Below are 15,468 nucleotides of genomic sequence, written 5' to 3'. Positions count from 1 at the left end.
ACACTGCCCCCGTTGCCTTTCAAGGTTCCAGCAAGTGATATTCGCACTCAGCTGAGATATCTGGTTATGTCCCATTTGGGAGACCTCACTTCCCAATAAGCTGAGAGCGATAAAAGGAACAACGAAGGTATGGAGGACTTCCCTTCGTTCTTCACGGAGGGAAGCAGTGGTATTATATCGTCTTCGGATCGGCCATGGTATCCCGACTCACTTGCATCTTTTGAAAGGAGAACCCCCTCAGGTGTGTACCTGCGGCGACCATCTTACTGTGGTACACATCCTTACGGAGTGTATGGACTTGGTCGATCTTCACTGTAGTCTTAACCTCCCAAGTACAATCTCCCTTATCTTGCGAGATGACGAGCAGTTAGCAGACCTCGTGATCCGCTTTATGAGGGATAGTGGTCTGTTTTATCGTGTTGAATGATGTCCTTTGTCCTAGTGTATTTGTGTCAATTGCGCTTTTATCCCATTGACTTCATTTTAGTTTGTGTTGCGTATTTTAATGTGTTATTTTACGTCTAATGTAAATTATGTATATATATCTGCACTACCAGGCAATGCCTTATTCCTTTTTTTCCCCCTGAATTTTCTCTTATCATAATACATTGACTGACAGAGCAAATGCAACACCAAGAAGGAGTGGTCAGAACTTTATGCCAATTGCAGGGTAGACTGACGTCACTGAGGTATGCTCATGATGTGAAATGCGCCACTGTGCTGCGCACGTAGCGAACGATAAATGGGACACGGCGTTGGCGAATGGCCCACTTCGTACCGTGATTTCTCAGCCGACAGTCATTGTAGAACGTGTTGTCATGTGCCACAGGACACGTGTATAGCTAAGAATGCCAGGCCGCCGTCAACGGAAGCATTTCCAGCAGACAGACGACTTTACGAGGGGTATGGTGATCGGGCTGAGAAGGGCAGGTTGGTCTCTTCGTCAAATCGCAGCCGATACCCATAGGGATGTGTCCACGGTGCAGCGCCTGTGGCGAAGATGGTTGGCGCAGGGACATGTGGCACGTGCGAGGGGTCCAGGCGCAGCCCGAGTGACGTCAGCACGCGAGGATCGGCGCATCCGCCGCCAAGCAGTGGCAGCCCCGCACGCCACGTCAACCGCCATTCTTCAGCATGTGCAAGACACTCTGGCTGTTCCAATATCGACCAGAACAATTTCCCGTCGATTGGTTGAAGGAGGCCTGCACTCCCGGCGTCCGCTCAGAAGACTACCATTGACTCCACAGCATAGACGTGCACGCCTGGCATGGTGCCGGGCTAGAGCGACTTGGATGAGGGAATGGCGGAACATCGTGTTCTCCGATGAGTCACGCTTCTGTTCTGTCAGTGATAGTCACCGCAGACGTCGCTTTAATTTCATTTCTTATCCAAATCTCGTTGACCTTGTTCTGAATTCTATTCGTATTGGTTATACCCTTCCTCTGCGTGGGTTTTAGAAATTTTGGTACCAATTTTTGTTCTGCCAGATTTATGAACAATGAATTAACTTATTTTATAATGACTAGACTTCCAATTGTGGGTTGGATTGATCACAGTGTGAATTGGGGTTTCTCAAATTGTATTGACTAGAAATCTATCACTGCGTGAGTTGGGGTTTCTTCAGCTGATATGGTCGCCTGAGTCGTAAGAATTTTAACAAAACCAGAATCTTGGTTAAAGTCGTTCATGTTAGGGTTTGAAACAGTTTGAATATTCCTTTAGAAAGAAGCATGGTTATGTTTTAAGGTTGAAGCGTGTACGTAGGATACATATTGTTGATTTCATTCATTGCTTATTGGATAAAAATATTTGGAAAATTCTGTCATTCTTGTTGATTAATTTCCCATTGGTGCACATTCAATCTGGGAGGAATATGAGTTGTCTGTAATTTCTTGTCGACGTTAGCTGGGACCAATTGTTCCGGTCGTGTCTTGCGCTTTACGAATAGAATTCAGAACAAGGTCAACGAGATTTGGATAAGAAATGAAATTAAAGTGACGTACAAAAAGAAAGCCCTCTTAAATTTACAATTATATAAGGTTCATTTATTTTTGGCCCAAATGTTGTCTCCGATGAATGCTACATGTGGGGACTATAAATTGAATATTAATGACTTTAACCAAGATTCCGGTTTTGTAAAAATTCTTACGACTCAGGCGACCAGTGATAAATTCTAGTCAATACAATTTGAGAAACCCCAATTCACGCTGTGATCAATCCAATCCACAATTGGAAGTCTAGTCATTATGAAATAAGTTAATTCATTATTCATAAATTCTGGCAAAGTTAATGCACATATTGTACATACTGTACATATTGTAAACTATATTGTACATACTGTACAAATTGTAAACTATGTAAATAGCATAAGACAATTGTATTTAGTATTAAGTTAGTTCACTACAAGTTCCAATGTTTATAGTTTTAATTCTTGACTTAAGATTAATATAGGCTGAAGATGCCCATAACTAGGGCAAAACATGTCCCTAACTGGTGTGTTTAATTCATATAGAATTTAACCACTAATATATATATATATTTGTATTGAAAAGGTGGACACAATAATTTTAATCTTGAACGAGTTTACTTATTGTATCTTCAATACGGAACAAAATGAGATTAGTTACTTGTTACTTGTCAAATATGAGCCGAAATTACATAGCAATAACTATTATCTCTTTCATGAGTTATGCAAACTGCTTTGGCTATAATATACTGGTTTGCTCTGACAATTTACATTTGCTTTCCACATTAATATTTGTTTACATAGGTTTAGCAATCGTATTCGGGAGATAGTAGGTTCGAACCCCACTGTCGGCAGCCCTGAAAATGGTTTTCCGTGGTTTCCCATTTTCACACCAGGCAAATGCTGGGGCTGTACCTTAATTAAGGCCATGGCCGCTTCCTTCCCACTCCTAGCCATTTCCTGTCTCGTCGTCTCCATAAGACCTATGTGTCGGTGAGACGTAAAGCAACTAGCAAAAAAAAAAAAAGGTTTAGCAATCTATACTTATCACTAGGGCTCGGATATTTATGACCTAAAAAGTTATTAAATATGACCATAAAAGTGACTAAATATGACCTCAAAAGCGGATAAATATGACGTAAAAATTACAAAATATGACCGGAAAATGGTTAATCAAAATATGGACATTTTTTAATAAATTATAAATCGAAAGGGCAATTCCTGTGATACATATTTGTTAACTTAATTCTTTATTCTTACTTTCATATTAGACTGATTTTCTGAATATACATGTTTAGTAGTTATTCACAGTCTTATCAAACATTTGTGAATACATAGCTATAAAATACCGGTACTAAGATTATCAGATCACACAACATTTTAAAAGTCAAAACATGTTTGCACCCTGTAGTGGTTGTTTGAAATATGAGAAAACTAGAAATCAATCTATTTTTTAAATATTTTGGAACGTTCAAGCCCAGATTTGATTAATATTATTAAATGCGTTAATGTTTAAATTGAGTACCACGAAAGGAATTAAGTAGATTTCTTTCAATACATTATGGTAAGGCGGCAGGGCCTACAGTGCAAACTAACATACCTTTTTCATTCTTCTCCGCGGGTGGAACTGAAGTGTATGAAAAGATTCATCTTCAAATCATTAGGCGCGAAAGACCTCCGATTATCACTTAACACATTCTTGTAAGAACAGAAGTTCCTTTCTATGTCACAAGATTATTGATGCAAATTTAAATCATGTAAAAGGAGCAGTGAAGTTTATGGCCTTCATTCTATACAAATGGTATTCCACTTGCATTAACTGCAGATGTGATGCCGAGAAGCAGTATTGTGAACACTACACTGACTTAGCAAATGTCATGGGATAGACACCTAATGGCGTGTGGTGCCTCCTCTGGCCCTGCGAACTGCAGTGAGATGCCGTGGAAATGAGTTGACAAGTCCCTGGTAGTCCTCTGGATGCAGCTGACACCAAATCGTTTGCAGAGCGGCCGCTAATGCTGGTCTGTTCGTGGGTGCAGGATCAATGGCACAGAGCCTGCGTTCCAGGACATCCCAGATATGCTCGATGGGGTTCATATCGGGGCTCCTGGGTGGCCATGGCAGTCGTTGGACCTCCGCTGCATGTTCCTGGAACCATTCCCGAGCAATGTGGCGGCGCGTTATCATCTTGAAACACCGCAGAACCGCCTGGGTGCTGGAAGGCCAAAAATGGGTGGAGATGGTCTCCGAGCAGCTCAACATACCGCATACCATTCAAAGTCTCTTCCAGAACAACTAGGGGGCCTATTCCACACCAGGAAAATGCACCCCAGACCATAACAGAGACACCAGCTCCCTGGACCACACCTTCGAGGCAGGCGGGATCCATCACTTCATGTGATCTGCGCCATACACGGTGCCTCCCATCGGCATGGTGCATTTGAAATCGTGATTCGTCCAACCATATCACGTTACGCCATTGTTCCAGTGTCCATCCCTGGTGACTGGCGACAAATGCCCGTCGCTGTGCCTGATGACGTTGGGTTAACAGTGGCACCCGTGTGCGCTGCCAGCTCCCATAGAACCCATGTTCCTACGGATTGTCAACTGGGAGGCGTGTCTAGCATGGCCTGTGTTGAATTGGAGCCGTGATTTGTTGCACGGTTGCCCGTCTGTCACTACTGACAATCCGTCTCAGATGTCGCTGGTCACAGTCATCAAGGGTGGCTGGACGGCCGGTCATTCGTCTGTTGTGGATGGTGACACCCGCATTCAGCCATTCACAATACACCCTGGACACGGTTGATCGTGTGAAGCCGAATACCCGCACCACTTCCGAAATCGCACTTCCCATCCGTCGGGCACCGACCACCATATCCCGTTCGAATGGTGTCAGCTCACGACGACGTTCCATGTTACACCTGTCACATGCACAGCCACTGATCACAAGGTCTCCTATACAACTGCCGCTGGCACAGGCGGCGTGGGGTGCGCAGACAACACACCTGCGCATCAGTGCTCCGCTATCCTATGACATTTGCTCAGTCAGTGTAGTTCTCATTCGATAAGTTGAAGATGATTTTGCACAGCTGCATCTGTCGACAGACCGCCGAAATATGACAGAAATATGACGTTTCTACGAAAATGGGTCAAAATATGACCTTATGACAAAAAAATAGCCAAAATATGCATTTATATGACAAATAAAAATCACTTAATTGTGATGATTTTCACCTGAATTGCACCAAAATCCAATCAGGCAAGAAAATAGAGATAAAGAAGAAATATGACTTTTCCTAAACATCCGAGCCCTACTCATCACATATGGTTTTTATAGGCTAGCAATATGTGCTTTACTGTTCTGAAATGACATTTGCCTACTACTCTGAAATGACATTTTATTCATTACCTATGGTATTTATGAAATGACAACTGCTTGCATACTCGTTATGGTAAAGTATGGCATGGCATGGTATGGTACAACCTGATCAAATATAATCTGTTTAAAATAATCTGGTCTGATATAGCTTGGTTTAGAATAATCTTGTTTGATATTACGATAAATTTACTGTTTATTTGGTCTGGCAATTATTTATACCTTCTGTTTGTTTTGTTTTGTTTGGCATAGCGATTATCTATTCTTATGACGCGGTGTTCGATAAGTTCTCTATTTCTCTATATTATGATTTCTTCATAGATAGTAACTTAATAATTTAAATACATAAAGAAAAACGAAAAGAACCAAATATTGTGGTATAATTTGAAAATTTCCACGTCAGTAAAGTAAACAAATCACAGCTATTGAGAATCCAGCAATGGCTGCTGAATTTCAGATGACCAATCACGTATGATATACAAGAATAACCATCATTCTCAAACAAAAATGAAAAATAAATTAAACAATGGAGAATAAAACAGTAGGATTAGATCTCAATAATAACCCATATAGAACAACGCCGTCTGCACCTGTAATTCAAACATGATATATATGGGATCCAGAATTAACACAAGGATAGCTTCCCAAATAAACAATAACAGATCATGCTACATACACACATAAAAGAAATGTATATGGAAACATTGAAATATTAAAATTTCTGACCGAGCAAGTTGGCCATGTGGTCAGAGGTGTGCAGCTGTGAGCTTGCATCAGGGAGATAGTGGGTTCCCCACTGTCGACAGCCCTGAAGATGGTTTTCTGTGGTTTCCCATTTTCACACCAGGCAAAAGCTGGGGCTGTACCTTAATTAACACCACGGCTGCTTCCTTCCCGTTCGTAGTTCTTTCCTACCCCATCGCGCCATAAAACCTATCGGTGTCAGTGCGACTAAAATAAATTGTAAAAAATATAAAAAATCTGACATTTCCTTTCTGATAGAAGATCCAAATCATAACTCTTTAATGTGTTATACATGATCACAGTCTCAATTCAATAATATCAGACATAGAATTAATTATCTGCATGGTCTCCAATAATAACAAAATGAAGGTGGAATAAGACAATAATATGTCTCAATGACTTAAATGTAGATGCAGTCTACCAATCTCCCGAATGTAATCAACATCAACTACTCACTCATTCCATAAGCTTCTGAGGGATGTGAAGTTCCTGTGCTGATCTCAGTCCTTTTCCATCCTTTTTGATCTTGAACCTGCTCTTCTCAGTTAGCAATTTAGAGGGTCCGGCATACCTTGTTGATCTCCTTCCCGGTGCTTTGGGGGTCTTCCTGAAGGTCTTTTCCCATTAAGAGACCTCTTGTATAGATCTACTGGTGCTCTGTTATCCTGCATCCTCAGTACATGTCCAGCCCAGCGCAGTCTGTTGGATTCTATCACACCCATTATAGTGTGTTGTTGAGAGAGGGTGTAAATCTCATAATTAGGTGTTTTCTGCCAGCTTTGAGAGATAGGAACGAACCATGTGCCAAATATTTTTCTATAAACTTTATTCTCAAAGACTTGCAACTGCTGCTGCTCTTTTTTCGTTATACTCCATGTCTCAGAACCATACAGAAGTACTGGTCGAATGATTGTATTGTAGATACTCATTTTGGCTTGCCTTCTTACTTGGAGCCTAATACAGGGCTCATAGAGTAAAATGCCTTATTTGCATTTTTAATTCTAGCTTGGTGTTCCTGTTGCCTTCAGTTTTGCTCATCGATTAATACAACAAGGAATTTAAACTTCTCTACTCTTTTAAATATATATTTCTCAACCTTCAAAGGCAATCTGTCAACCTCCTCATGATTGGGTCACTGTACAACCGTGTAATGTGTCTTTTTATCATTTACCCGTAAGCGAATTTTTGCTGCTATTTCCTCTAGTTCCACAAATAATTGCGCCTAATTTCTAATTCATTGCGGCCAATAAGAACAATATCATCCGCATATGCAAGGACTTTGTTGTCTCCCCTGCCAGCACGTACAAGTGCTAATTTCCTGATAATCTTCTCAAGTGCAATGTTGAATAGAAGAGGAGAACTTCACCTTGTCTCAGACCAGTTTTATTCTGGAAGGAACTTCATTTTCTGCCCTTGAGCAAAATACAGCTAACATTACCATCCATACACAGTTTGCACATTTTATGGGAAAGTCAAACTCCATCATGATGTTCCACTGCCCTTCTCTATGGATTGAATCATATGCCTTGAAGAAATCTATAAAGAGATAATGAACCGACTCCTTGTGTTCTCACACTTTATCATTAATAGTCTTAATTGCCAATATGTTGTCTGTAGTGGATCTGTTACTACAAAAACTGTTCTGATAATCCCCAATAACATTTTCAGCAAATGGTTTTAAATGCTGTAAAAGAATAAAAGACAGAATTTTGTAGGCTGTGTTTACAAGGGATATGCCACGATAATTTTGAAGTTCTTCCTTATCCCCTCCTTTATGAATTGGGACAATAAGTGATTCCTGCCATTCTTTTGGAATAACTTCGTGCCATATATATATTATGTATTTATGTAATCTTTTTCCACCATGTGTAATAAGCTCAGCAGGAATGTTGTCACTACCTAAAGCTTTATTGTTTTTTTAAATGTATAATACTTTGTAATGGCTCTGATATGTTCTTCTGATGGGGAACTAGATGGTTTACCAATGCAGGTTTCTGGATCATCGCAATTCAGCAAGGAATCAAAGTATTGCTTACAGTAATTTAATAATGTGTCCTGATCAGCAATTAAATTTCCAGACTTGTCTCTCATAATACTTGATCTTGGTTGAAATCCTTTTTTAATTGTGTTGACAGTTCCATACATCTTGCGGATGTTCCTGTTTCTGTAGTCAACTTGGATTGATTCTATTTGTTGTCTCAGGTAGTTTTTTTTTTCTTTCTACGAATTAATTTACTACATTCCTTCTGTTTTTCTCTGTATAGTACCTCAACATCTACATTCTTATTAGACTGTAGCCACTTATTATGCCATATTGCCACTTCATTAACTGCATCTTGACATGCCTCATCGAAGAATTTCTTTTTCTTACTAACACCTTTTGGTATCACTTTTATTGCTACTGCTGTCATGATTTGTTTTGCATTATTCCACATTCATTCACAAACTTTATAGGTACATGTATATTGTGAAATGTCAAAAATATATACCGTATTTACTGGTGTATTAGACCCCCTCGCGTATTAGACCTCCCCTGCCTTTTCGAGACAAAGAAAATGAAAAAAATAAATCTCGCATATAAGCCCCCGCAACGTAATTCGTCAGAGAAGAACAACGATTCCGCTTCGAAGCGGGTACAAGTCTTATTGCAGCTCTGATGACATCGCACAAATTTGTGAATAGTTTCGTCCACACGACCTACGCAATGAAAACGCGTCGAATCCATGTGGTACATCTGTGTTCATAGTTAAGAAATGTCCGCCTCCGTAGCGTAGGTCTACTGCAGCTTTGATGGCGTACAAATAGGTGAATAGGCCTAGCTTCGTGTCTAACCCGCGCATTGCAGCCATACATTAGTCGTGCTATATGTCTGTGTTTTGTAGTTAATAATGTCTGCCAGCATAATGGTTAGCACAATTAGTTGCTGTTCTCGGGAGCCTGACTTCGATTCCCGGTACCGTACTGCCAGAGATATACAAATGGCAGGAAGGTTGATATGTGGTAAAAGCGGTACATGTAATTCCCCTCCACTGGGAGTGTGTCTAAAAAGAGCTGTACCACCTCGGGATGAGGAAACGAGTTTATTTAGTTGAGAAATATTTGCGGCTGTTGTTATTTATACAGCAGGTGAGATCATTAACAAAGTGGTCGTTCAATATCTTGTAACTCGGGCCAATATAGGTATATATTTGGAGAGAAATAAGTTTAAAACGTGATAAAAGCTATACAATTAAAACGATTGTTTTACTCGCCAATGTACCTAACAAATAATAATAATAATAATAATTTTGTCCCCACGTACTTTAAACGATTTTCGGAGATGCCGACAAAACATACTAGGATATGCATTAATAAAAAAAAGAGACAACGAACATACGAAATTAAACATTATGATAATAAAACGCATTACCGCGACACCTGTAGATATCCATAAATGCGGTATATTTTCCTGTTATTTATTTTTATTCTTTCCGTCATTAAACTTTTGGCACTATCAGGGCGATAATATACCTAACCTAAACAACGTGATCCGTCTTATCTCATGGGCAGCTGTTTATGTAGATCCTGATGTGATAAATGTAGAAAACAAGCATGAAATGTAGGCTACTTGAAAATAAGGGTCTTGAGTTTCAACAGCCGCAATTATTAAAAGAATGTTTCCAGTTACTATGTATTACATTCGGAAGTACAACTCGTAACATACGCTAGTTATTAGCTGATGGTTTGGCATGCCGGCATACCTTCTACAGCACGGCTTTATTCGGAAGGAGTGGCTTCTGCTACATATACACCAACTGGGAATATAAAGGACCATCTCCAGAAACCATTTGGGAATAGATTCACACTGTTTAGACTCTATAGTTGGGAACAAAATTATTTTTAAAAGGTTCAAAAAGACGGGACCTCGTATGCTCTCGATTGCAGTGCATGGCTCAAAGAGAATGAAGCATGGCTGACGCGACTGACGAGATGGCAGTGAAGATGACGTCACTTGAATTACCGACACACCGGTATCAGGGCAGGGAAGTTGGCGGCGCACGGCAATAATTCAAATGAAAGTGATCAGGTTTACTGTGTGGTAGGCCTACTGCTGAGCTGACAGAGACAAATGACTGGCCATTAAGTTCTTTTGTATCAGTATTTAATTATATGATAACACAATGCCCTTATCCCATCCCTTTTTTCTACGGTTGAGTGTGAAGTGAGACGAATCTTCGGCCGTATGCCCTTCCTGACGTCAACCTCACCAGAGGAATTAATAAGATGTAACTAATGACGTGATATGAGTAACTAAAACGGACTCTTATATGTACCATAGCCCTAAAAGTCATGTTCACCATTTATTGTCTTTTTACGTTTAGAAATACTGCCTTCTGACGAAAATAGCCAGTATAACTTAGATACATTCTAAGTTTGTTAAATAATAGTATAGAATGGTTACACTTACAATTTATAGCTCTAGCCTAGAAGTCATGTGTTCGCTGCACAAAATTTTGAAGTTATCGCATATTGGACCCCTCTTTACTATTTGTGGCTGTAAAAGTGGGAAAAAAGGGGGTATAATAGCGAGTAAATACGGTATTGCACACTGTATGTTCAAACAGAAAAAAAGCCTAAAAATTATTTTCAGAAAGACAGTTATGAATTGCCATTTGTTATTTACATGAAGATATGCTTTTTTGGCTTTTTCTTGTAATTTATTCAAAAATGAAACATTGTCATGATCAGAGTAGCTTTTGTCGGCCAGTGGTAGGCAGGTGATGATGAATGCTGCAAGCACTTTGTCATCTAGCACTGTCCTCCTCTGTGGCTCTGTCCCGTGGTCAGCCATGTATCACCACCATTGGTGTGATCAGCAGGAATAGGAATGTGATGATAACAGTTTTTCCAAGGTTGTGATTGAAGGTACGTTTTTCTAGAATAAGCTGCAGTGAAAAACTCATCACAGACATATTACTCTCTCAGACCAATCAGTATAATCAACCAAGCAGTGGCAGTTCGTGAAGTTTCATATAGCAGGACCATGTTATCTTTTTTTTTGTTAGTTGTTTTAAGTCGTACCGACACAGACAGGTCTTATGGTGACGATGGGGCAAGGAAGGGCTAGGAGTGGGAAGGAATTGGCCGTGGCCTTAATTAAGGTACAGCCCCAGCATTTGCCTGGTGTGAAAATGGGAAACCATGGAAAACCATCTTCAGGGCTGCTAACAGTGGGGTTTGAACCTACTGTCTCCCAAATACTGGATACTGGCCACACTTAAGCGACTGCAGCTATCAAGCTCGGTCATGTTATCTTTTAAATACAGGCTTGGATAATATAAGTCTAAAATACGCACACATACAAATATAAACATTAAAAAGCAATATGTCAAAATGCACCTACACCTACCTTATCATTAATGGTACTTATGTCAGATCCACTCTTCTTTCTTTAGCTGTAGCAAATTTCTTTATTTTAGCAAGTGTTTTTTTACCTCTCAGTTGTCATTGTACTTCTCAGGAATGTCTTTATTCTATTTAATCTAGCGAAACACCTTTCTGTCCATAGTAGACATTGGGGTAGTTACAGCATTATTTTGAACGATAGCACATCGGGAATGCAAGTCAGTGTACTGTGTAGCTTTCCTATTTTCGAGAGAACAACCTGCCACCCTTCTTGGTCACATTTGCTTGTGATGGAGCCCCTCTCATTACAACAGACCGTTTCTCCAAGAAACATAGCCAATAGCAACGTTTGGAGACCATGTACTTTAAATGTCTGTTCCACGGTCAAATGGAGGTTATGACTGGGAGCTAATATATATTTTACTCTCTATTCTGAAGCCAGATTTGCAGTTTAAACATACTAGTAATCTTCATTATGAACTTAGGCCTACAACCTGTGTCCTGTGTATTGAGAAATTAAAAAAATATATTACTGTTTATCGGAAGGGCACATGTCCCTGTGACCTTATGGGCTGGCCGCTATTGTAACCAAATATTGTATATTTAGTTTGGTTTCACCATTCTGATCACATAATACTGTTCCATGGTCTGTAGTAGTATTTTGGCCCTGGATGACAGGAAGATAACCATCTCGAAGTTCTTTCTTTCCTCCTTGTCTTCTGTTTGATTATGTGCTGTGAATTAAAAGTGCATTCTATGAAAAATTTTGATCATTGAGTAATCATTTTACTGAAGGTACAAATATTCCTTTGAACTTCCATACTTAACTGTAAGTTTATTTTTTGACATCTTTAGATGTTATAAAGTTTTTTGACTTCCCGATTACTTACAATGTTTTCACTGCCACCAAACATTTCTGAAATTCACCAACAAATACAATTTATGAGTGTATTTTTTGTTCTTTTAATTATAACATTTTTAAGTGTACTTACTGCTGAAAAGGTACTCTCATGTATCACTACATGTAATAGTTATTCTTTCTTTTAGTCATGCAGTTCTCCAGTGAAATCCCAAGCTGTGAATAATAAACCATCCCCATATCTAAATGTGAAGTCCAGTAGTATTGGACTGACTCCTCTGAGGCCTTCTACATCTAGTAATCGGCTGGTTAGTGACAAGTTCAGCATATTTAAGAAAGCTCGTATGACTACTCAGATGAGTTCAACTTCATCTACTCATGATCCTGAAACAGCATATGATGGATTAGGAGGACATTCAAAGCTTGATGAATTTCCTAAGCCAAGCCCAAAACCTCAGAAGCTAAAGAAACATGTCGTAGGTGCTGTGTACAAACTCAAAACAAAAGATATACCTTCAAAAACTATTAAATTGGATCATTTCTTAGATAGAAATAAAAGCAGTACCGGCACTCCTTGATATTGACTAATTAGAGAATTGTTGTTGAAGAATGTTCAATTGAATATTACTGTACAGTGTCACAGTTCATAGGTTCTTTATTTAGTGTCTTCCTGTTAAGTTAATGTGTATATAGTTGAGACTGTTCCTTTCAGGAACATATTTTAACATATCATACTGAGTAACTGGACGGGTATTCACATTGTTTAGTTAAAGATACAGACCTTTCAAATGGAATAATAATTTTCAACTGAAGATTTCATTTATTAATTAGACCATTAACGGTATATACATTTTCAGATTAACAAAGATCTGTAAGGCCACAGCCACTTCCTTCCCAATCCTAACCCTTTCCCACCTGAGCGTTGCTGAATATCTTCATTGTGTTAGTGTGACGTTAAACCACTAGCAGTAATAAATAAATAAATAAATCTTTTAAAATACTGTATTTATTACAATTTTTTTCAGTATCTAACTCAAAATCTTATCAGTTATTTTTCTGCTGCCTCTTATAGTCTAGTGCAAATTAATCAGACCACAACAGTAATGAAAGAACACTTTTTTTCATGTTATTATTAATTACATATAATGAACTTTTCTACACATCTTTCCTGTGTCAGTGTATTAGATTATTTGACATAGGTTTCACAAGCTCATACTTCAAGGTTGATTAATGGAAACCAGGCCATAAATTACTCTCTCATACGTATTGTGAATATTGTGGAGCACTTAAGGTTAGAGAATTTTCTTCTACAAATAGTTATCATGTTTTTTATTCTTGAATATTTTTTTGACTTCCTTTAAAGATTGTGGCAAGCATCTAAATCATACTGAAACATTCTGTTATTAACTGTAAATCATTTTTGCAGCTCACAGGTAACATTCTCTTCAGTATTTTGATATACTAGTTAATCTTTTTCTTGCCATGTACTGGCACAAAATAGCCTGATCTTTCAGTAAATCTTCATAGGATGTTGTAAAAGGTGCTAAGATTTCTAGCACACTAAACCTTCTGCACCTAAAGTGTCTCTCATCAGAACAATATTTTAGTCTTCTATTGTCCTATTCTAGTGAGAATATGCCCACAGGATATTTTTCTTTTGTATTTCTCCTGTAAAGAGGCATTTCTTTCATAAGTTTGTGGCCTTTTCCTCCAGCTGCTAGATAAACATTAAGACACATGCAGAGTCACTCTGCTTTCCTCCAAATCACTTATCAAGTTGACAGTATGAGATGTAATTTGTTTCTTCTAGGGAGAAACTAGTCATCCATGATTATGTTACTTTTTCTTTTCTTCTGTCAATGTTGTCTTTTTCCTTGGGTGAAAAGAGCTGTGTGTGCTGAGGAATAATAAGTGGCCCAATTCTTTTACAGGAAATTACAAATAGCAAATGATAGATTACAGGGGTTGCCTGGCCGAGGTGGTAAAGGTGTGCTCGGTTCACCCGGAAGGACGTGGGTTTGATTCCCCATCAGGAAGTCGAAAAATTTAAGAAACAAACTTTCCACTTCTGGAGGTGCATATGGCCCTGAGGTTCACTCAGCCTTCACTAAAATTTAGTACCAAGTTAACTCCTGAGGGCGAAGGCGGCTGGGCGAAGAGCTAACCACTCTACCCCACCAAATGCCAAAGTTATGGATAGTGGAAGCCTTTATCTCCCACCACTCCCAGAACTTTTATTAGTGGTGATTATTATTTCAAGAGGAAGTACAACTAGGCAACCATCCTCTATATAACACTAATCAGAGAGGAAAAAATAGAAGGGATCCGACACTTCGAAAAATGAAGTCATCGCCCAAAGAAAGACAAAGGCCACGAAGGGTGTGAAAATGAAAGACTCTCTAGACCTAATACTGCTGGGGTTGGAAAAGAACAAGAGTTGACCAAGTGAGGAGCCTGGCACAGGACTCAGCTGAGGGCCCCATGTTTGCCAACCCATGCTCCCAAGTTAAGAGCCCCTGGGGCCCTCTTAGTCGCCTCTTACAATAGGCAGGGGATACCGTGGGAGTTGTTCTATTGCTCCACCCACAGGGGGTCCAGAGCCTTCATAACCTGTATAGAGATGACTTTGCTTTTGCTTAAAGTGATAGATTACACCCTGTTTCCAGACAGTGTTACCGAAAATATGCCACAGGCAGATCAATGAATACTGCAGATGTCTTAAGTCGTTTCTGGAAACCAGTTCTATGTAAATTATCAATCAAATTACATGATCAGTACAGCTGCAGTTTGACTGAAATCCTGCCTGCTTTGCAATTACCTTACCAAGTATCACCACGCCCTAATTTTACAAAGGGAAATTTTGAAACAACATTTTTATATTTTTATAGCTTTGTTCAACATTTATATTGAAAACCATATATACTACAGTGCAGTAAGTTATAAAATTATGAAGCAACTCATTGTATCACAATCTTTATTAGTATAGTTCACTGGCATTTCAGAATATACTGGTGTGCTCTATACAGTATATCACAAATTTGCAAGAGTAAATATAAATTTCTTTAATGAAAAACAATACCAAATCTGAGGAAATTCACAATCTTTTCTTCATAATTGGTTGGGAAATGTTGCACAATG

The 15,468-nt window shown here is 39.1% G+C and overlaps 1 protein-coding gene across 1 annotated transcript in view; it reads left to right on the top strand.

Annotated features, from left to right (window-relative positions):
- LOC136874286 (E3 ubiquitin-protein ligase TRAIP) overlaps positions 1–13,398 on the top strand; it is a 60,643-nt gene extending 47,245 nt beyond the window's left edge. The window contains exon 6 of the mRNA XM_067147918.2: positions 12,519–13,398. Coding sequence (XP_067004019.2) covers positions 12,519–12,908 — 390 coding nt within the window. The 3' untranslated portion in view covers positions 12,909–13,398. The remainder of the gene's footprint in view (positions 1–12,518) is intronic.
- The last annotated feature ends 2,070 nt before the right edge of the window (positions 13,399–15,468 follow it).

The sequence above is a fragment of the Anabrus simplex genome, chromosome 5 (genome assembly GCF_040414725.1).
Source record: "Anabrus simplex isolate iqAnaSimp1 chromosome 5, ASM4041472v1, whole genome shotgun sequence".
Classification (NCBI taxonomy): Eukaryota; Metazoa; Arthropoda; class Insecta; order Orthoptera; family Tettigoniidae; genus Anabrus; species Anabrus simplex.
This window is presented reverse-complemented; position numbering and strand designations above follow the sequence as displayed.